The 23,363-nt window shown below is 36.2% G+C and overlaps 1 protein-coding gene across 10 annotated transcripts in view; it reads left to right on the top strand.

The window, feature by feature from the left end:
• Positions 1-23,363, top strand: part of BBS9 (Bardet-Biedl syndrome 9) — a 315,416-nt gene that overhangs the window by 67,838 nt on the left and 224,215 nt on the right. For 7 of the 10 annotated variants that reach the window (XR_003495378.3, XM_072033266.1, XM_027451410.3 and 4 more), the window contains 5 exons: positions 1,120-1,134; positions 9,613-9,753; positions 11,911-12,006; positions 16,883-17,055; positions 19,351-19,503. Coding sequence is in view for 9 of the 10 variants with exons in the window: in XM_072033266.1 (XP_071889367.1) it covers positions 1,120-1,134; positions 9,613-9,753; positions 11,911-12,006; positions 16,883-17,055; positions 19,351-19,503 (578 nt within the window). In the remaining variant the exon portion in view is untranslated. The remainder of the gene's footprint in view (positions 1-1,119; positions 1,135-9,612; positions 9,754-11,910; positions 12,007-16,882; positions 17,056-19,350; positions 19,504-23,363) is intronic. The other 3 variants (XM_072033263.1, XM_072033265.1, XM_072033264.1) reach the window with 2 other exon arrangements.

The raw sequence follows: 23,363 nt of genomic DNA, 5'->3' as shown, positions 1-23,363 counted from the left end.
TACTTCTAGACAAAAGTGAAACTCATGGTTTTTGAAGAACTTAACCTTACCCTTGTTAGACTAGGCTTGAAGATATGTACAGAGGAAGGGAAGGAAAAGGATATTCATCACTTTTTTTTTTTTTTTTGAAAGCCTGCACAAACATCTGGTACAACTTCAGTCCTCCTGTATGGTGACCCTCAAACTATTTATTCCTTGTGAATGAATTTCTGTAACTTCCAAAGCATCCAGTTTAAAGTGATGTGGATTTAGACAGCTTGTGTAATGTGACTATAGGTAGTATACTTTTGAGTGCCTTGGATCCTCTGATTCTGAAAGCATGCTTTATCTTTTGCTGGCTTTGCTTCTGTAATTTTGCTTTGAAAGATGAAAATATCAAATTTAAATTATATTTCTCATATTCAAATGAATTTATTATTATTTCATTCAGGTGATATTAGCTAAACTTATATTTTTAATTATTAGGTTGAATTTTGCAAGGTTAGGAAAGCAAAGTATCTTGTATCTTGAATATGTTTGCTTATATACACTAAAAAAAATCTCCGGAAGATGACATCTAATAAAATCTGTAAAGTGTAGCAGAACTTTCTATCATTTAAGTTTTTTTAATTTGCAAGACTTCTCAGTAAAAGAATATAAATGTTAATATCTTACTAAATTTTGGATATTAATTAAAATTATTAAGCTGGGATAATTCTGTTCAATTACATACTGATACCAGTGCATATGCTGCTTGTACAAGGCAATTAAATCCTTAAGTAATGTCCTAGGACACAAAAATTAACTGCCTTTCTGACTTCATTTTATCTAAATAGAGACCTTTTCCTCTTTTGTTTTTAAGATACTGTGTTCGTGGCCAAATCAGTCTTCAGTGTATCTCTGTGGGATTCATACTGCGGAAGGTTAATGAGTCACTCAGTTGGATAGGATTGTGCTATTGATGAATGTGGTCTTATGTCTGTTTTTTGGCTAGTATTAGGTTTTTATGTATTGTCTATTTAACAAACATGGCTTAAGTTTTTTAAAACCTGTTACTACATTTTCCTTTTTCTCTTATTTAAGTAGCATCTTATGTTTTATTCTTTTTTCCCTTTTGTGCCATTGCTGGTTATACCATAGAGCTCAATCCTGAAGGTAAGTGAATGGAAAAAAATGCAGATTTTAATGATCTCATGAACAAGAATACTGAACAAAAGCATATTTGCAAGTGAGCTGTTACTTTACCTATTATTTCTATACACTTTGTTACTTTTCTAGGTTAGAGGGTGCTATGAAGACATGAGTATTTGAGGAATTTGAAAGTGAATGAGGCTTAGAAATAAGAAAAATAAAGTCCATGGGGAGAATAGGAAAGTAGTAAAGACATTTGCTGAAGTATGCCACACTTCAACATATGTACCATAGACTTCTTATAATTTAGTAAGTGCCTTGAACATTGAGATTAGAAATGGAAAACACAATTTTATGCTCTTTCACTACCATATTTTTGGCAATTTTTCCAAGTTTCAGTAAGAACTCATCAGGTGGTTAAATTAACTGACATGCAACTAATTAACTAATGGCAACTGAATCTACTACTAAGGATTTGTAGCTAATGTTATGCCGTTTGGACAAAGTAGCTCTAAGAATGATGTCACTAACATCTATTCATTCCAATTTCTGTTGGAAACATCTTATTCAAGGCCAGAAGGCATCTTTACAACTGAGAATAATACCTGTGCCAAACTTTGCCAGTGGTAGATGTGATATTTACAAAAGGTACAATTAAAAGACAGAACAGGCCTAGAAAAGTAGCTAAATAAGCTAAAAAGAGGGAAAGATTGTTTTGCAGTGTAGTTGTGTACGTGTGTTGGAAAGATACAGTATCTGTAAGAAATATTTAGCTAACTTAAAGAAATATGTTTTAAATACAAATTCATCAACATCTGGGGGGAAATAAAATTGCTTGTCCTGGATTTAGAGATCAACTGCAAGGATTTCTTAAGTGTGCAGTTTCCATCTAAAGAGAACTACATTTTAGATACATGTATACTTGAGTCTTGTTTTTCAATATTTATGCTCTTATGAGCATATTAAGAGAAGTGAAAAAGTAGATAACTCTGTTAATGGTTCCCTTCCTTCTTCTGGTTTCTGCATATTTCAGGGGTTCTTGAGATGCTGTACAGGAAATAGGTGCTTGAACTGTCTCAGCAAAATACTGCTCTTGGCAAGAATATTTGTTTCCCTGTGGCAGGTTTTTAACGTCCACAAAGTTTAAAAAATACTATAACTATAATAATTTAAATATGTAAAATGAGTGTATATAATTGGAAAGCGTGACATTCTAAAACCGAGGATTTGGATTTTCTGTTTTAAGAAGTTTGTACTCAATACTGAAACCTGTTGATGCTTAAGAGAATACTGTGGCACACAGTGAATTCTCCCTGGCAAATTTGTTTTGGGTTACTCTAAGGTGCACTAAACTAGATATATTCATACCATCAATACCAGAAAAGGTTTGAATTCTCTAAATTTTTCCTATCCTAAATTAAAGATCCTAACTTGAATGCTTTTTTATGTGCATCAGATGTTGTAATTGACATGATTAAGATGAATGAATCACAGAATCATCTAGGTTGGAAGACACCTCCAAGATCACCTTGTCCAACCTCTGACCTAACACTAACAAGTCCTCCACTAAACCATATCACTGAGCTCTACATCTAAACGTCTTTTAAAGACCTCCAGGGATGCTGACTCCACCACTTCCCTGGGCAGCCTGTTCCAATGCCTAATAACCCTTTTGGTAAAGAAGTTTTTCCTAATATATGACCTAAACCTCCCCTGGCGCAACTTTAGGCCATTCCCTCTCATCCTGTCACTGGGCACGTGGGAGAATAGACCAACCCCCACCTCTCTACAGCCTCCTCTAAGGTACCTGTAGAGAGCGATAAGGTCGCCCCTGAGCCTTCTCTTCTCCAGGCTGAACAAACCCAGCTCCCTCAGAACAAGTAGGACTTGTTCTCCCGACTCCTCACCAGCTTCATTGTCATTCTCTGGACACGCTTGAGCACCTCCATGTCTTTCTTGTAGTGAGGGGCCCAAAACTGAACATATGAGCACACTGCTGGCTCATATTCAGTCGACTATCAACCATCACTCCCAGGTCCTTCTCTGCCAGGCAGCTTTCCAACCATTCCTCTCCCAGTCTGGAGCTCTGCTTGGGGTTGTTGTGCCCCACGTGCAGGACCCGGCACTTGGCCTTGTTCAACTTCATACAGTTGACCTCAGCCCATCGGTGCAACCTATCCAGATCCTCCTGCAGAGCCTTCCTACCCTCGAGCAGATCGACACGCACCTAACTTGGTGTTGTCTGCAAACTTACTGAGGGTGCACTTAATCCCCTCATCCAGATCATCGATAAAGATATTAAAGAGAACTGGCCCTAGTACTGAGCCCTGGAGGACCCCACTAGTGACTGGCCTCCAACTGGATTTAACTCCATTCGTCACAACTCTTTGGGCCCGGCTATCCAGCCAGTTTTTAACCCAATGAAGCATGCGCCAGTCCAAGCCATGAGCATCCAGTTTCTTGAAGGGAATGCTGTGGGAAATGGTGTCAAAAGCCTTGCTGAAGTCAAGGTAGACCACATCCAAAGCCTTTCTCTCATCCACCAAGCGTGTCACTTTGTCATAGAAGGAGATCAGGTTCGTCAAGCAGGACCTGCCTTTCATAAACCCATGCTGACTGGGCCTGATCGCCTGCTTGCCCTGCAAGTGCTGCGTAATGACACTCAAGATAATCTCCATGAGCTTCCCTGGCATTGAGGTCAAACTAACAGGCCTATAGTTTCCCAGGTCCACCCTCTGGCCTCTCTTGAGGATGGATGTCGCATTTGCTAGCTGCCAGTCGACTGGGACCTCCCCTGATAGCCAGGACTGTTGATAAATGATGGAAAGCGGCCTGGCCAGTTCTTCCGCCAGTTCTCTCAGTACCCTCAGGTGGATCCCATCCGGCCCCATCGACTTGCATACATCCAAGTGCTGTAGCACGTCGCCAACCATTTCCTCGTGGATTGTGAGGGCCACATCCTGCTTCCCATCCCCTTCCACCACCTCAGGGTACCCAGAGAACAACTGGTTTTGCTGCTAAAGACTGAAGCAAAGAAGGCATTAATCACCTCAGCCTTTTCCTCATCTCTCATCACTAAGTTTCCTCCTGTCATCCAGTAGAGGATGGAGATTCTCCTTAGTCCTCCTTTTCATGTTAATGTATTTATAAAAACAACAATCTTTAACATCAGTAGCCAGATTGAACTCCAGATGAGCTTTGGCCTTTCTAATTTTGTCCCTGCACATCCTTACATCCTTATAGTCCTCTTCAGTGGCCTGCCCTTTTTTCCAAAGGTCATAAACCCTCTTTTTCTTTCTACACTCTAGCCACGGTTATCTGTTCAGCCAGGCTGGTCTTCTTCCACATTGGTTTGTCTTTGGGCATGTCGGGACAGACCGCTCCTGAGCCATTAATGTTTCCTTCTTGAGGAGTGCCCAACCTTCCCAGACTCCTCTGCCCTTCAGAACTGTCTCCCAAGGAACTCTGCCAACCAGTGTCCCGAACAGCTCAAAGTCTGCCCTCCAGAAGTCCCAGACAGCAGTTCTACTGATCCTCCTTCTGACTTCGCCAAGAATAGAGAACTCTACCATTTTGTGGTCACTCTTCCCAAGACAGCTCCTGACCACCACATCTCCCACCAGTCCTTCTCTGTTTGTGAACAAAAGGTCTAGCAGGACACCTCCCCTGGTAGGCTCACTAACCAGCTGCATCAGGAAGCTATCTTCCACGATCTCCAGGAACCTCCTAGACTGCTTCCTCTGAGCTGTGTTGTATTTCCAGCAAATATCTAGGAAGTTGAAGTCCCCCATGAGGACAAATGCTGGATATTGTGCAACTTCTGCCAGCTGCTTGTAGAACACCTCATCCGTCTCCTCATCCTGGTTTGGTGGTCTATAACTGACTCCCACCAGGATGCCTGCCTTGTTGGCCTTCCCACTGATCCTAACCCATAGGGACTCAACCTTATCATTCCCAGCCTCAAGTTCCACAACATCAAAACACTCTCTACTATGGAGAGCCACCCCATCTGTGCTCCCTTCTGGAGAGCCTACAGACATTCATTGCAGTACTCCAGTCATGGGATCGATCCCACCACATTTCAGTGATGGCAACCACATCATAGCTTGCCTGCTGCACCATGGGTTGCAGCTCCTCCTGTCTGTTGCCCATGCTGCGTGCATTAGTGTAGATGCACTTCAGTTGGGCCATTGCTTTCTCCTGTGGCCCTGGCATTGTTCCCCCTGGCTCACCTCTAATAAGCCTCATTTCATCCCTGTCCCCCTTCTTATGTAGTTTAAAGCCCTCTCAATGAGCCCTGCCAGCTTCTGGGCTAGGATCCATTTTCCCCATAGAGATAGGTGGAGCCCATCTGCAGCTAATAGCCCAGGTGCTGAGTAAAGCACCCTGTGGTCAAAAAAAACAAAATTTCTCTGTTGGCGCCAGTCTCTGAGCCATGTGTTTATCAGGTGGGCTTTCTGGGTCCTCTCTGTATCCCTCCCTGCCACTTTAGGGATGGAGGAAACCACCACCTGTACTTCTGCTCCATCTACTAAGTGTTCCTGTCCCCTGAAGTCCTGTTTGATAGCCTTCAGGCTTCTCTCTGCGATTTCATCACTGCCACCCTGGACTGTCAATAGAGGATAATAGTCAGAGGGGCGAACCAGGTTAGGAAACTTTCTGGCAGTGTCCCTGACCCAAGCCTGAGGGAGGCAGCAGACTTCTCTACAGGTAGGGTCAGGCCAACATATAGGGCCCTCTGTTCTGAGAAGGGAGTCACCTACAACCATCACCCTTCTTTCTTTCTTGGTGGAGGCAGTCTTGAGGCGTGGAGTCGACTTCCTCGCCCTAGGCAACCTCCTGGGTGGGCTTTCGACCACATCCTCACCCACGGGTCTCTCAAGCTCCAAGGCCTCAAACCTGTTGTGTATGGGCACCTGGGGAGGCGAGGCCAGTAGAGAGGGGGGTTGTCTGTGATGCCAAGCAGGGACTTGTTTCCATTCCTCCTCATCTCCTAGGTCCCCTCCCTCTGCTTGACAGGGCAGGGGGTCCACCCCTGTTTGGGGTGTCTTATCCCGGTGCCATTCTTTCAGGCCGTGCAGGGAGTTGCTCCACCAGTCTGTCTCGTGCTCACACTCCCTGATGGCCCTCAACCTCTCCACCTCCTCCTTGAGCTCTGCCAGCAGGCTTAGCAGGCAATCCACCTGCTCACACCTCAGATACATGGTGCTTCTGCTGCCCTCAGATAGCAGCAACAGGCTCAGGCACTCCGTGCATCCAGAGACCTGAACTACCACATGGTTGAGTGGGCACTCTGTCTGGGTCGCCACAGACTTTCTAGAGAGAACTTTCTGCCTACTGCAGACCATGGCAGTTTAGCTATAGGTAGACAGCCAGTAGATGAGCTGTTCTCCTGAGTGGGGAGGGATGCTCTGCGCTGTCTGAGCCCATACTGCCAGTGCAAACTGCAGCCCCATGCCCTGTTCCCCCATCCTGATTGTTGCACCTCCTAGGGGCTGCCTCTGTACGGTCGGGGAGCAAGCACTGCTGGCTCCTCCTGGCCTGGTCAGCCTCTGTCGTGAGGGCTGACAGGTGCTGGCGGCTCCCTCATCTGCCTTGAGTGGCCTCGATGCTGGAAATAAAGCTCTGACCACCTTGATACCCTGCTCCGCTGCAGAAAGCCTCTGCCCTGGGGCTGATCACCTGAGTAATTTAGAAATAAAATTGTAACAACTGTGTGTATTTTGTTACTTTTGTAAGGTAAGTACATAGTATGTCTGTCTTCAAATAATACTGTTATTATGAGGTAACCTGTTACAAAATTTGTGTTGAATTTCATATTAGAATTTTTATTTCTATATATGGCAAAGAGAATCTGAAGAGTTTTTTCACATTTTCTTCATTACTACAGTGCTGAAACTGTATCTTGAAACTGTATCAAGCGCATCATGGCTCTAGATGAAATAAGATCTATAACACCAAAGGATTGAGGAAGTTCTGGCTCCCACACTTTGTTACTCTTTTGGGCTTCCATTTAAAATTACTCTAGCAGATCTAACAAAACATTCTAAAAGTATTTCCGAATAAGAATATTGGGAATCCCAATATTTTCACTGCAGTGGTAAATATTGCTGGAGCTTTTTGGTTTGGCTTTCTTAGGTATACAGTTTTTTTGGACTCATCAACTAGAAATCTCCATAGCCAGATATTATTTGATTTAATTTTGATTCCAATTTTCTCTGAAATAATGAAAAACTTTGTTTATGATGTGGCAGATTTAGAACAGGTTGTCTAGGAAAAGTTGCTTTGAAATGAGAAGAACTTCATCTTGTTTTAAAAATAAAAATATTTCAAAATCTTTTGGGCTAGTTTTGTTACTAATATTTTCCTGTTGACAACAATTTTCCTGTTGACAGTCTCTAAGATGTTTGTATTATATTGTCATCAGTAAAATATTTTAATTAATTTTTCCATCAGACTGTGAAGATATGTTTGAATGAATCATTCTGAAAGGTCATGGATTTACTGTCAAGTATTTTTTAAGGAATTTTCCTTGGAACCCATAGATATTCTGATCTGGGGGCCTGTTTTGAGTTTTCTGCTGGCTTTACACTGATTTTTTTTTTTTTTAAATTATTTTTAAATTGTTTTAAGCTGGTGCAGAATAGCTACTTGGAAGTATTATTAGACAGCCAAAAGAATTAATGAATTGACAACTACAAAGATGAATCTGAGATTTCTAGTAACAACCCCTCTCCAACCCAAGACAAGTCTTTGGAATATTTTTTTTTTTTTTTTTTGCAAGAGATCTGTGAAGCAGCAAGCCAATAAAGAATGTTAGCAAAAAGGTTTTAGATGACTATAAATGGTTGAGCATTGTTTTTATGCTAAACTTCTCAGCTTACATGACTGACATTTGCATAGCTGTCAGTTTTATGACTTTTCTGCCTTTGTATGATCTGTATGATCTTACTTTATTCACTCTGAAAACGTATTTTAAATTCTATTGGAGTGAGTGTTGGGGTTAGTGTTTGAATTTCATGTTTTCTGGGGGAAAGAATGACTGATTGCTGTGATGACCTTAACGCTATTCTCAGTAAGGTGAGTATTGGTACCTCTAACGATGTCTGTTCCTGAAGAAAACAATGTTTGTTAGCTGCTTTATCAAAAAATCCCCCTCACAAAAGGAAAGAAAAAAAAACACAAACACAAAAACCATATAAACTGGCTGCTCAGAAAAGCGAGCATTCCATATTTCATAGTCCCTAGCATTTTCATCTTTCACATAGAACCTACTGTGCAATTTCTTACAAGCCAACCACTTTAAATAATGCTTATATTTTTGCAAATTAGAAATATTCTGATGAATGTGTTTTTGTTAGTGTTAAAACTTCCTCTTTTCTCTTGCACTATTCTGATAAATTACATGCATTATGTTATTGTATGGTGAATAGAAAGATAAAATTTAATATACCTCTGGATTATAACTGAGTATTTTAGCAAATAAAACTTACCCAATTATTTAGGAGCATTATTCATTAAAACCGGATAACCAGATCTATTCTTCTGTAGCTGAGCCTCATTTGAAAGAAAGGTACTGTTCGGCAATTTTTGGATTTCACATTTTTGCCATGAAGGCTGTTAACTGGAGTTGTGATTCCCCTTAACATGCTGTTGGGATTCAGTTATATGAGTGGATACCACTATTTAGCAGTGTTTCTGCAATGCCAGTTTTAAATGTATTATTATCAAATTGATCACAAGTGAGTATCCTGATTAAAAAAACAAACAAAAAAAATTATTTTTTTTCCAAAGGAATAGGATGAGATGTTATTAAAATTAGAAAATGTACCCATGCAGGGTATGCAATAACAATTTCTAATTACTGCAATTAATTCTGCAGATCAGGTTCATTAATTTATTCCATCCTTGTAATATTCTTCAGACTCATAGTTTGGTTAGGGATTTTTAAGGTGTGAATGTGCACCTATGTCTTTTTGTCAGAAAGGTGTCATATAAAAATAGCTTTTGATACCTGTCTATGAAGAACAGGTGCAGTTTTCATATAAAAATAACAAAAAATAATGTGTGTGTTTTTAAGGTAGTGTTCCTGATGAAAAACATGTTTCAATACATTTGATACTTTGTGTTCAAAGTATCAGGAGCAATCATGGAGCTTTCTTCTATGTTAAAATAGAATTCTTTGTCTAGAGGGTTAAAAAAATGTTGCCAATCTTTATTGCATGTTAATTGGTGTGGACACAGGTATGCAGTGGATTTGGCTAATAATGTTTGCCTTTTACATTTACTTGAAAATGTTTACTGGAAGAGGTAATTGAAAATATTCAAATGTAAAGATATTTGAGATGGAAAGTTAACAAAAGATTACATGGCTTGGGTTTTAGGCTATTCTTTAACTGCATTATAGATACCATGTTTTACCTCTTTCAGGACAGCAGTGTAAAGTATCTTGTATTCAGAAGACAGATAGGAAAGATGATTCTTTGTGTTCTTTCATTTTAGGAATACCAAAAGTTGCCCAGTGTAAATTCAAGCTGCCTTTGCGATTAATCTGCTTTCCAGCTCAACCTTCAAAATCAGCGAATCACAAGATAACTATTGATACCAATAAACCTCCCATCAGTTTTCTCACCATTTTTCCAGGTAAGTTTTAAAAAATTTCTATAATAGAAGATTTGTTAGGAACTCAGACAGGAGGAATAAGTAAATAATTAACAAAGCATTATTAACAGTATTAACAATAATTATTAACATAATTAACAATATGAGGATGTTTAAAAAGTATGGCTTGAGAGAAATGATGGAAAACATTTCAAGTTAGATAATTCACCTGGGCTAATATATCTGTCTCTGGTAAAACTTTAGATTTTTTTTTTTTTTTTAATGCAGTGGATATTACAATACCAGTGTTGTAATGGGGAGAGACATGGGCATTCATTTTATGGAGTGGGGAGGGTGGTGTTCAGTGGGTATGAAATGTGAATACAGGAAGCAGGGTAGAGGGTAGAGTAAAAGTGGTAAATGTTCTATGAAAGGGGTGTGATTGCTTTGGAGGAAGATTTGTGAGGTCCTTGATGTATCAGTCTTGAGCTGATCCTATTAAATAATTTCATTAGTATTTTGGACCAAAAAGACAGGTGCTTTAGCAATATTTTCTGATAAGCAAAACTGAATTATGTTTCATATTCAAGAGTATTAAAGTAGCAGAAAGAAGAAATTAGGTGCCATATAGATCTAGAAAAACATGAATGAAATTAAGTATTGTAAATTATAACATTATGAAAAAAAAATCTGCTGTACTTATGTGCTCATAATTTGGCAGTGATAGAGAAGGTGGAAGTTACCACAGGAATACTCTGTGGTACAATGTGGCACAATCATAAAAAAAACAAACAGATAAGAACCTAGGCTGTATTAGACAAAATGCTTTGAGGCCAGAAACTAGTAAGGTATTGTGTACTGTCATACAGTACTGACTGCTGGTACTAAAGGTTGCTGATACTAAAGGTGAATTAAAACTCAATTTTAGAATTTTACTGTAAAAAAAGGCTGTGAAAATTATCTAGGGATTTGAAAATCATAATTAAAAGAAAAGTATTGATTTAACTTAGTATAACACAGGCAAAAAAGAAAGGGGGGGGGGAGGGTGATGAATAAACAGGGATTATAAAGGGCTTGTGAGTAAGTTTGGTCTGGCAGTGATTAAAGTTCTGAACTTCAGAGGACTAAGGTTCTGCAATACTTTTCTGATGAGAGTGGTACGGGCTGACAACTTGAGAGCAGTATTTTTAAGGTGGAGCTACTACATCTGTTTTTGGAAAGATATAGTACATTTGTCTTAGACAGCATTGGAGGAGGCATGTGGGTAGTTTTTTGTTTGTTTTTTAGTAGCATGGATTTCATAATTTTGATGATAAATATACTTCAAATTTGTGTGCTGTATAACACTGTTACCTGAAACATAAATCAATATAGATTTTAAAAATAGTGAATAAATAAATTTTATTTTAAACCCAGGGATGTGTTGAAATCATAACAAAGAGTATAGGTAATGTGATTCAGAAGAAGGTATTAAAATGTTTTGATTTCTGTTCATCCTGTTTTCAGTGATGGAAAAGAAATAAAGCATGCTGTTTATGATATCATCTGTGAAGAAACTTTGGATTTTTGGTGTACTCCTTAATAACAATTGTATCTGGTCTACTTCCTGCTTTACCTTATTTTTAGGGGAAATTTGGGAGGAGAGGTGTATCGGAATAGTTTTTAAAATACAGTCATCTAAAAATAAGCCTTTCAAGTTGGTACGGTCTAAACATGAAAGAAAGCCTGGCATGCTTTTATTTCCTAAGTAGATAATTCCACTAAGATGTTTGTTGTGCTGTGTTTTGAAAGCTAAAACAGAGGGTGCTCAAACATGATCATAATAATTTTTGCATAGATGTCTGAATTAATGGAGACATGCAGTGTTGTTCCCAGTATAGGTGACAGTCTTTTGGGGCTATACAGCATTCACAGTAATTTTTAGATGATACAGACTGAACCTCCGAGAAAGCTACCTTTTGTCTACCAAGCTTAGGCAATTTCATATAACAACTGAATGTGGCTCAGCTTCCACCTGTGAACAGAGGGACTGAATACCAAGCTACCCCTAATATCCTCTATGCCTCAAAAAAGGGGGAGCAATCTTATTGAGATTGCATAAATATAAGAAAAGCAAAGTTGATGTAGTCCTGGATACAGCTTCAAATTTGTTGTATGTGAAAAGTGAATTTTAGAAAACTATTTACTTCTCTTTTTCAGACTTTGCTGATCCATCTGAGGATGACCAAGCTAATGTTCTGGGTTTTCAGTTCCTAACGGGTTCAAAAATCACTCTTCTTGCTTCAAAAACATCACGTAAGTGGTATTAAAACATAAAAGATAATAGGCCTGAAAATATAGGATCATCAGTTAGTAGGTGTAGAAAATGAGAATGTGGGTTCTACAAATAAGGTAGGTATACAAATTTGTAGGGTGAGAGTTTATTTAGGAGTTTCAAAGCATTAACTGATCATGTTTAAACTGCCACTCTCAAGTATCTAATAATACTTCTAGGGAAGTTTCGAAATTTTAAAATGGAGCAAGAAAGATACTCAAACTATGCCACACTACAGTGACAATTGTCTAGAGAATCACACATGGAATCACACAGAATTTCTAGGTTGGAAGAGACCTCAAGATCATCGAGTCCAACCTCTGACCTAACACTAACAGTCCCCACTAAACCATATCCCTAAGCTCTAAACATCTAAACGTCTTTTAAAGACTTCCAGGGATGAAATTGCTTTTTCTTAGAATTTTTATTTTGGCAATGTTTTTAATTAGGCGTTAATACTATCACTGTAATCACATGAAGAAAAAAAAAAAGACCAAAAAATCCCACTTCTTTTTCTCAAAAGTATTTCAACTGACCTGTGTTTGGAAGTAATCTGTTATTTTTATTATAATTTGTGAAAAGGATTAAAAAGCAAGTTTGTAACTCTTCACAGTCTTTCAGTAATGTTTGACTCTGATTAGTATCTGACCCTGTGTAGGTGCTTCTTTGCATCTAAGTAAATTCCCGTATCTTTGGATTCCTGTATATCTCTGATTATAGGACTATGAATTCTATCATGTTGAATACTATACTTATTGTATAGTATTCATGCCATGAACACGCTAACGTGTATGAACATATATGTAGATAGCATCTACAGCATCTCTTGGCCAGGGCAGCTTGTGAATTAAGCAGTCATGTTTCAAACACCTGTGTGTTTGTGCTCTTAGAAACATAAAATAAATCAACTCTCTAAATTTTGGAGAGTTTGGGAGTTTAGGGTCTTGCTAGGCTATTCAACTAATTAAACTTCCTTGGCACATGCAGTGGAACTAAATTTATTCAATTGTGTTTAGCCAGCAAAGCACAAAGTCTTAATTTAATACAGCACACCAAGAAACTGAAAAGCTAAAATACCTGTTGCTCATTGCTAAGAGTTCAAAGGGAACTTGCTTAAGAGTTCAAAGGGAACACTTTATGAATGCTCTATGAAAACTATTTTGAGTAAGTGAGAAATCAGAATCTAGTTTAATGTGAAATTCTTTCAAAACAAAAATAATCTGCCTCACTGTGTTTTCAAAATAAAGTATTTGTGATGGTTAATATAAATACCAATGGCGTCAGCTGTAAGCTATGAGATAATATTTAATACTTTTTCTAATATAATCAAATGTGTTAAAAACAGAAACCATCTGGAGTGTAATTATTGAAGAACATCCATTGTACCAAGAATCACTTTACATTTCTAAGGTTCAAATCCATTTGTATTAGTTTGTATGCACAATTTGCATGCTGTTTTATTATGAGTTTGTTTTTAATATTTGTTTAAATAGACAGTAGATTTTAAACAGTTTGAACTAGCTAGACGTGCAATTATAGTTTCTAGAAACTAAAGAATTTAAAGGATTTATAAATAACTTTTTATGGATTACAGTTTAAATCTTTTATTTGAATAGTTGCTAAATCTGATGATGCTTTGTAAGGGACAAATTTATGTCTATGAATTAGACACAATGAATATATTTTAACTTTTAGTAAAGCTATAACTTTTAGTTCCCCTACCCAAACCATCAAGTTCTTCCTTTCAGGTTTGTTTATTCACTAGCTAGGAATGACGCTTTCAGTCTTACTGTAAACTTTCCCACACTGCTTTACTTGTGAAGTTCACTTAACAAAGGAGATTCTAATAACTATTTTTTTTCTTAGTGTGATTACTCATTTCTCTTGTCTGGGAATCCTTACTTTAGGAAACAAAGGAGTTGTTTGATGCCTTCTTCCTTGTAGTGGCCTGTTTCCAGCATCTGTCACATGTGTTGGATTGGGGTGGCTGTAGAATTTCTCGGGGTTGTGTGTGTGGGGGGGTCACTAAGTAAACGCACAGTTTTAGAAAATTATTTGTAGAAGTTGTGATACACAAGGATAATTAAGAGGATTTTTTTTATGAACAGAGATTGTCCATAATATAAAAGCATTGTTTGGTAGAATTTCATGGTGTTAGAATTATTTTGCTTGAGTGGACGTCCTATATGGACATAATTAATGCAGATAAAGTTTTGTATTAATTGGGAGGTTCTGTTATTTTGCTACCATTTTTTTAAACACTGAGCTTTTACTTTGTATAAATACTTAGAAAGCATGATCACTGCAGAAAGGTTCTTCATAAAGAAAATTGTATGTGTAGGCAAATAGTAATGAAAAAAATAATCATTGTGACCGATCAATCCTTGTTCCTTGTTTCCCATGAAAAGTTGGTCTTGGACAATGGACACATTTTTCCCAAATTCCTTTTTGAATGGACTTTAAGTTCTTAATAGGAAGGATTGTATGTACGAGTGAAAATCTCCAAGTTCAGTTGGGTTTCACTGCTGAAGCTGCAGACAAAAATGACATCTGTTTTCACATTTGTTTTTAATTACATTAGCTAATCCATTTTAAACAGTATAGTAATTGAAGATGTTACTTCAGCCCGTCAAGAAGACTGCTGCAAAGAAGCCCAGCCTGAAGTTCATTTTCACAGTTAGTATACATTAAAACAAAGCTTGCTTAATGTAGATTAAAGTTGTAACTGTTTTTGAACTTTTTCTATTTCTTTTTTTTTAAACTATCTTTAATCAAAGTTTAAGGAAGGCTTGACTACTAGTTGTGGTTGTTTTTTCTTGTGATAAGGGCTTTTTAGCTAAGAAGTGAACTGAATCTCCCAGACTTCCTTCAGATAAGCTACAGTCAGGGCAACAAATCTTTCTTATTGCAGATTATTTAAGCCTTGTAACCTGCTAGAGCTCCTCTGAGGCTCCTGATTTTCTGTTTGAGAATGTTTCTGAAAATAATTGTAATTTTTCTGTAAGAGAGCTTATTTTAACAAAAAACTAATGTAAATTGATTAGCTATTATAAAAGCACAAGAACAGAATCCCAGATACGTATTTTTTCCACTTTTTTTTTTTTTCGTGTAAATCATGTATTTATTATAACTAAGGATTCTCACTTTCCTACAGTTTGTAAATCTAATTTATCTTTGTTTTTGAGAGCTGAAAGATCATATAAAGCAAATGAGTGCAATGCTCTCTACTCAAGCCATGGTAAAATTAGATTGTGTTTGTATTGACCAACAAACAATGTATGGAAACTAAATATGCATTTTGGAGGAAATTAGTTTTATCCATTTTAAACCATTAATGTATTAGACATGTCAATTATAAATGGAATGACTGTTTATTTGGCCTGAAAACATCTGAGCTAATTTCCCTTAAGGAAAAATCACTTAAAGAAAAGTATGATGATACATCCAACTAAGTCCAGCCATTACACTGTGAGTATTTAAAAAATGGGTATTAGGTTGAATGTTATCTTTAGCAGATGGTGTTCTTTTCTTTAACAGACATGTTTTTAAATAAAACTTGCTTCTTTCCTCTTACACTGTAAACAGAATTTGTCATTCTCTATTCAGTGAAATGTGTATCCTGGGAATGATGCCAGTGGTAATGTCAAACAGTCTTGAATTAATAACGTTGAGGAAATTTTAAATAGTACATTCAAGTTCTAAAGAATTTGGCTTTATTTGATTTACTGTGAAGCTTATTAACAAGGATGGAAAAAAATAAAAAAGAAATATTTTGCATCAAAAAAATCAACAACTCTTTTTCCATCATAGCTGCATTTCTGTCGTTCCCTTTGGATAAAGTATTGATAGATGAATAATGCCAAGAAGTAGGGCATTGTTGTTTGAAACAGTATCAGAACAAAATAAATGCTGATACAATTGTCTACAATGTTTTACCTTCAACATTTAGTTAATTCTCATTTCCTGGAAACTGAAGAGAGAAATATACAAATATGGACTAGAAACAGAACAGAAAAAAGATCTCATCCAATTAGCTTGATAATTTGAAATTCGCTAAAATGTGATAAGTTGAGTCAACTTGTTGGGACAGAGAACAGAGGCTAACTGGACTTTTTGTTTTCACTTCAATTTATATTAACATTTTCATCTCTCTACTACTGCATTAGAGTTAAGTATAGAACTAACAAAACTGAATATTGTTGTCTATGACTACTGAATGAGTAACGATTTCCTATTGAAAGATATCGTAGGAGGTAGAGATGTAATAAAAATTATATTAGTGACTGTATTGTCTGAGAAGACAATAACTGTTTTCAAAAGGCATTCAAGCTTTTATTTGAAGTAAATTTGGTTTGTTACAACTATTATCTGCTGCTCAGGATGCTGTGCTTCTCCCATGGTCCAAAGTGAATTGAACCTGACTTTGCCTTAAGCCCCCAGCATAACTTGTTCAGACTGTGCTATGGAAGAGAATGCAGACAACCTGTTGTTATAGCTTAATATCATCCAGTAATTCTTGTTTCCCTATTGTGGTAATTCTTCATAGTTATTTGCACTTTATAAACAGAGTGCACCACACTCTGGAGTAAGTAGTCCTGAAGCTATGTACTCATTCTGTGCTACAAAATTGCCTGTTAAAGTTAGCATAAAGTAGAGGGTATTTAGGACCGACACCAATAAAATAAAAGTATTTATTTAATGCTAATGAGCATGTATCTCCTACGAAAATCTCTAATGCAAACTTTGAATGTACTGATAATGTTAGTTAAATTCCCATGTATTTTCGATGTTGTGTAGTGGATGTATACAGCTTAAATGTGTTCATTATTAGTCTTTTATTTGTTCTTGTTTCCAAAGAACGATATAGGATCCAGAGTGATCAGTTAGAAGACCTTTGGCTAATAACAAAAGAGCTCACTCTTCGACTGGAAGAACATTTCAAAAAGCAAAATTGCAAAGACTTTGCGTGTACCTTTTCAGGTTCAATTCCCCTGCAAGAATACTTTGAACTAATTGATCGACATTTTGAGGTATGTTACACAGTGTGTGATTCTACTAGTTCAAAATTGTGTGCTGGTACTAAGAATAATCAGTTTAAAACTGTATAATGATCACAGGTGCACAGCCATTTGTTTTTCAGAAAATATGAAGTTGCATTTAAACATAGTGCTGGAAAAAGTGTTGTTGTACATTTTTTAACATACGGATATATGGGCATACACCTTGCCTCTGAAGCAGCCCTTGTGATTGGGAGAGTATATGTAGCTACTGTGTAGTCTGCAAATTATACAAATTATGGAACTAGTATTTGCCCTTCTGTTCACTAGCTGTATAGGAGCCATGGGTTCTTTATTGACTAACATCCTGTTAACTGTAAAGCTATTTTTGAAACTTGTCCTTAGTTTTAGGCTATTCTATGATAATGAACCCATGAGCATCTATTTTGGCTGAATCATCCCTGTAATTATGCAGAAAGTCCCTGCACACACACACACACACACACACACACACACACACCAAAACAAAAATAAAACAACAGCAACTAGAAAAACAAGAACAAAACACCCAAGAAACAAAAAACCCTGACTGCCCTTGTGGAAGTAGAAGGCTTTAAGAGGTTTACCAGACCAGATACAACATATACATAATTATTTTCTGCTGTCTGTTTGGTCATGCAGATGACAGTGAAAACATTCTAATAGTTAACTTGTAGAAATAGTTAATAATGTATATGTGCTCTTTCCCTTCTGTTCTGCCTTCTTTCCAGTAACAAAAGGAAACAGTTGTTTGAAAATTTCTATTAGTTTAAACTCATGTAATGGGCAAAAGTATAAATATATGTATGCAAGAGTGAGAAACGCTGTTCAGTGTTCATGCTGCCACTTCTGTGAGGTGGAGCCATCATTATACAGACATGGTTGTTTTGGATAGATGTAGAGATTTTTAATGAAACAATCTAGGCACAGGCTTGTCTCTCAGGCTTATGAGTACTCATGTACTGAGTTTCAAATTCTATGAAAGAATAGAGTTGGTTTTATTTTATGCATTTTTTTATTGTTTACTTTTTCTAATGGCTGATATTGTAGTAATACCTTAACTATATATAATCGAACATAGGCTTCATTAGATTGTGTCACACGCATAGATATATTGTGGGTTGGAATATTGGTGTGATCACTGTAGTGGTAAGTTAGGATCTAATTAGTTTGCAACTGGCTATTTTTAAGTTTCTGAAATTTTAAAAGAATTACATTCTGAAAAGTTTATACTCCAAGAAAAATGGTCTATTAAGGGGATCCTGATGTTCCATCCCTTTTTTGGCAAGCTTGGAACAGTATTACCTGAGATGTCCCCTTTTTCCTTCTCCTCCTAGAAGAGCTGCAGTTCTTTTAGCTTGCCTGGAAGTCCTTTGTAATCATGTACTGATGGAATAGTATATTTGCTTATTTTTTTTTTAAAATCTGTTTTCTAAATTTAGGAGATTTCTAATTTGGAGACACTATAAAATAGATACGTCACAATGTATCTTGAAAGCTGCATGTCTTGAAATGTTTTTTTTTGATAATTTTTGCCAGTTACAGCATGTACAGAGGATATTACCTTGAGGACTCAGCTTTCTGAAAGAAACACACTTTTATTAGTGATTTTTGTCTTAAAGGTATATAGCAGAAAATAGATGGTTATAAAGATAAAATAGGAATTTTATTATCTGGGCACTTGATATATGATATTGCTCAAAGTTTTGTGAACATTTTAATAAAGTTAGTTGCTGTACCTGATCAATATATATATAAAATTAATAAGAATTTCACTTTAGATATAGAAGTCATTCAGTCAGTGAAGAATTTAGTGCTTTTATTCATGCTTAAGGGAATAACCATTTACATTCTACAGCAATGAGTAACAAGTCTAATATGCCATGTGTATGAGCCACAGTGCGTGAAATTGAGGAGAAAACCTGAGATACTGGTGTTGAAATTTCATTCTTTTTAGGTAGTCTTTTTGATGAGATACTTAGGCATTAACACATCTTGTTATTTCTTTTGGCAATTATTTTTGACTTCAGTGGCAAATGATGATTCCTGAAAATGTTAAAAAGTTTTATGAATATGAAATTAACCACATCAATATGAAATTGGTATAAACAACATATTTATACTTGAATAAATATACACACTATAAAGAATTTTACTATCATTCATATTCATATCTGAGAAAATACACACACTCAAGAATTTTACTCTCATTCTCTCATTTCATGTGGAATGGGCAGATACGATGTATATGACCTGTAATCTGAATTCTTGAAAACCATTAAATTGCAGCTGCGCTTGAATGCAGAAAAATTCCGTGAGCTGTTATCTGAGAGGGCTGTACAATTTAGAGCTATCGAGAGACGATTGCTGACACGATTCAAAGACAAAACTCCTGCTCCTCTTCAACATCTGGACACCTTGCTAGAAGGAACATTCAGAGAGGTCAGTACAGTTTGATTATGAACCTAACCTTTCTTTGTGATGTTGGTAAAACTTAGCTTCAAGCATATAAGCTATGCTTTCCTGGTTACATTTACCATCCAAAGACCAGGAAGCAGTAATTTGTTTAACCTGATATTCCCTGTAAGTTTCCAGATGATATGAAATAGTTTTATTTAATCTGTGACCACAGAATTTTTACTCCTAGGTCACACCAGCTTGACAGCACATCATTCTTTCCTAACTGATGTTGATAGTGTAAATATTTTATAGTTCATGTGAAAATATTTTATAGTTCATAGCTTATGTAAATATTTTATGGTACACTGTAAACTGGTGGAATGGTTTGGCTGGTGTAATATTCACAACAAAATTGTCTGAGGCTAAGTCCTTTCTTAGATGTTACTTTGTGCACTTTTACTTTTCTGTTAGACAGTCCAATTTTTACTTTTTAACATGCCTTGTTAGAGGAGCTGAGACACAATTAGATTGCTAGCTAGAAAGGAGATTTATGCACTGTGGTGTATCAGGACAATTCAAAAATTAAGACAGGAAAAATATTTTTACTGTTTGGTTTATGAAAACCTCTCTGTAAATTACAGAAAACTTCATTTCCATTTATGGTTAGACGTAAGAGAAATATGCCTTCTTTTATATATTCAAGGCCAGGTTAGATGGAGCTTTGAGCAACCTGGTCTAGTGGGTTGGAATAAGATGATCTTTAAGGTTATTTCAAACCCAAACCCTTCTATGATTCTGTCTTTAACGAGTCAACTATGAGATGGTGTAAGTTTGAGAGTGTTTTTTATTTTTTTTATTTTCTTACTTTAAAAAATACTAGGTGTTGTTAACACATAGATGGTTAACACTTTAAAATGGCACAACTAAGTAATCCCTAAAGATCAACAAAAGTGGGTCTCTTGAGCCTGCTTTTGCTATGCAGAACTGTTACCTTTAAACTTAAATCAACCAAGATGTTCTTGACAATTTCTTGAATTAAAGATTGGTTCTAGGAATATGACAAAAATCAAGTGGTTAAAATGCATATTGTGGGAGTATATCTGAAAGGTCCTTCAAACCAAAATTAGATGGGTCATCTTTCTAAAAATTACCTTTTTTTTTTTTTTTTTTTTTTTTGTAGTTGAATGAGAAAGAGGGAAAAGATTTATTTCTAGAGGATAAATGTTTATATTTTTCAATATTAGTTAAAATCTGATTTTAGGCAAGCTCAGATTTTTCTTGGTAGATTCCTTTTGTTATTTTGTTTTGTTCTTGAATTCCCTTGTAACAAAGAAATGTTATTACAAACAAAAGCGTAGTAAAATAGTAATTACCATAGGGATCCCAACATTGTATCCATTGCTTTGGAAGCGAGCACTGTGGTAGGACTTAATATAGTCTCTTTGCTGCTTGGGCGAAATGAAATTGCTTGGTAATGCATTTACTGTGTTAGAAAAGACCTTGTTTTCTTTTTTAAAAGTCTTTAGCATCTTCTGTCTTTGCTTGAACAAGTATTTCTAATGCAAATATTTGAAGTATTCAAAATACGGAACATCTTTTTTCACTAAAGAAGGTATAATGAGGCTGGATAAATATAAATAGTATAAAGTCTCACTCCGAAAATTATTTAAGTTGTAGTCTTTTTGACATAGAAATTACTATTGTTGTATTTTTGAGGCTACTGCTTTTCATAGGAATTGTTAGAAAAAAAAATCGTCTGTTTTTCTTTTGGGAAAGTTGTCTGATATGAGGACCATAGTTCTGTTCTTTAGTTTTTTCGATGGAGAATGTATTCAGTGAAGAAATGATCCATACCCCACGGAAGTAAGTAGCATGGCTCCTGTTTGCTTCAGGGGAATTTGGATTGAACTCTGAATGTAAGTGGTGTCAAAGTTTTAGGGGCATTGTAATAAAATTGGTATGATAAGTCCTACAATTAAATACTTTTAGTGTTGGAATAAAACTTGGTTCCCTTTCCATCTAACACCACTGTCTGAGAACATCATGCCTTATGCCAAAAACTTTTGTAATGAGGAGAAAAGAAAAAAAAATGCATATTTTTTCACTGAAGTAATTGTTTTGTACAAAAGAAAGGTATTTTCTACATTGGGTTTTGTGGTCAGAAAGAAAATGTGCATGTTTTGCTTTTATAGCGTACTCCAAACCTTGTCGTCTAGAGCAGGAAAGAATTTCCAGTTAACATGAATATCTGATTTCACTGCTGTTTGTTTCACTCAGTCTCCAGGATTTGGGTTCTATGAGTTGCATTCTTGATCAAATAATTACTATAATTTATATATATTTCTTTTAAATGAAGCTGTAATGGTATAACCTCTCCTAATTCAGCATGATGTAAAGATGTCTCATACTGCTTCCCTTATTTCCTTTCATCAGAACAGTTATACTGAAGTTATAACCTTTGTGTGAACAGGCTTTTTAACACAAATCTAACAATCACAAATGTTCAACTCATGTAGCTTCACTGCCTGTTTGATACCTATTTAAAATGTATTCTGAGTAGTTCTTTCTTTGCCAAACTACAAATTTTTATAATGAATTGCTGAACTGATTTGAATTTTATAGCTGTAGTTGACTGTAAATGTTAGTTTTCAGATTTTCAACTCAATCAAATATAAGTTGTTTGCGTGGTATGTGAGTAGAGATACAAGTCAAAGCCATCGATGCTGAGGCCAAGAAAATAAATCAAGCTGCATTTATTTCTCCTGTAAAAATCATTTCTATTTACAAACTATTTTTTTTTATATATCTTCTTGTACATGACCAAGAAGGCAGGATGTATTCAGTGCTACAATAAAGTTGCAAATGTATTGTAAGGAAACTGTAGCCTTACTTTTAATCTTCACAATAAAGGAGAAACAGGCATTGATGTGTGCAGTGATGAAAGGCTTCTTTTGTTTTTACACTCCTTTTCAGTATTTTCTTCTAGAATTCATCTTTATGAATTAACTGTATATGTCAATATAGATTTGAGTTTTACAGTAGTTAACAAATAGTGACATATGGTGTTCTGTTTTGGAAGGAAAAGAAAAGCTATTTTATATATAGTAACTGTGTATATTGGTAAAAGGAAATGTCATTATTGTGATGTTTGAGTGATTTGTAGGAAGAACCTATCAACATAGCGGAAAATAAATTTTCGATAGATGCCATTTGTGTGACTATGTACTACAATTTCTTGAGCTTTGGTTTAAAAAACAACAACAACAAAAAAAAAAACACAAAACACAAGGCAATTGGATGTGCTGCTAGCTCTTGTTCTAAAAATGAGATGAATTTACAAATGAACAGCAGTTGAGGTTACATAGGCTTTTTCAGTTTAAAGGACTTGGAATATAAAATAAGATTGCAGCAAATTGCATGGTAGCTGCTGTAAACAGTATGTACTTTATACAATGCTCTCTTAGTAGAGACATGTTATTGCTTGAAAGTGTAAGTTAATGGTCTTTAATCTCTACAGTGTGTTTTCTGTCATATTATAGAATCATAGTTTGGCAGCTGCTGCAGGTGCTTGCCTTGAAATTATAATTTTCATGCATTGACTGTTGACATACATTATTGGGGTTTCCAGGTACAATTTGGAATTTACAATAGGAGTCATAAGAATCACTCTGTTTCAACCCATGTAGATTATAACTTAGTGAATCGAAGCAGTACCAGGCATGTTTAGTTGTAAAGCATTTAAACCAGTTACTATGTTTAGAAGATTAGTGCAGTTATATTCCTCTTAGAGAAAGAAGAGAAGGGATGGATTTGAAATGTGGGGTGGAGTTCTCCTAGGGCACTGTTGCTTAGCCAATTTTAAGTTCTTGAACTGTTCAATCTTGTCTCAGATTCATGTTTTA

The sequence above is a fragment of the Anas platyrhynchos genome, chromosome 2 (genome assembly GCF_047663525.1).
Source record: "Anas platyrhynchos isolate ZD024472 breed Pekin duck chromosome 2, IASCAAS_PekinDuck_T2T, whole genome shotgun sequence".
Classification (NCBI taxonomy): Eukaryota; Metazoa; Chordata; class Aves; order Anseriformes; family Anatidae; genus Anas; species Anas platyrhynchos.
The sequence above is the reverse complement of the archived record's forward strand: the minus strand, read 5'-3'. Positions and strand labels throughout refer to the sequence as shown.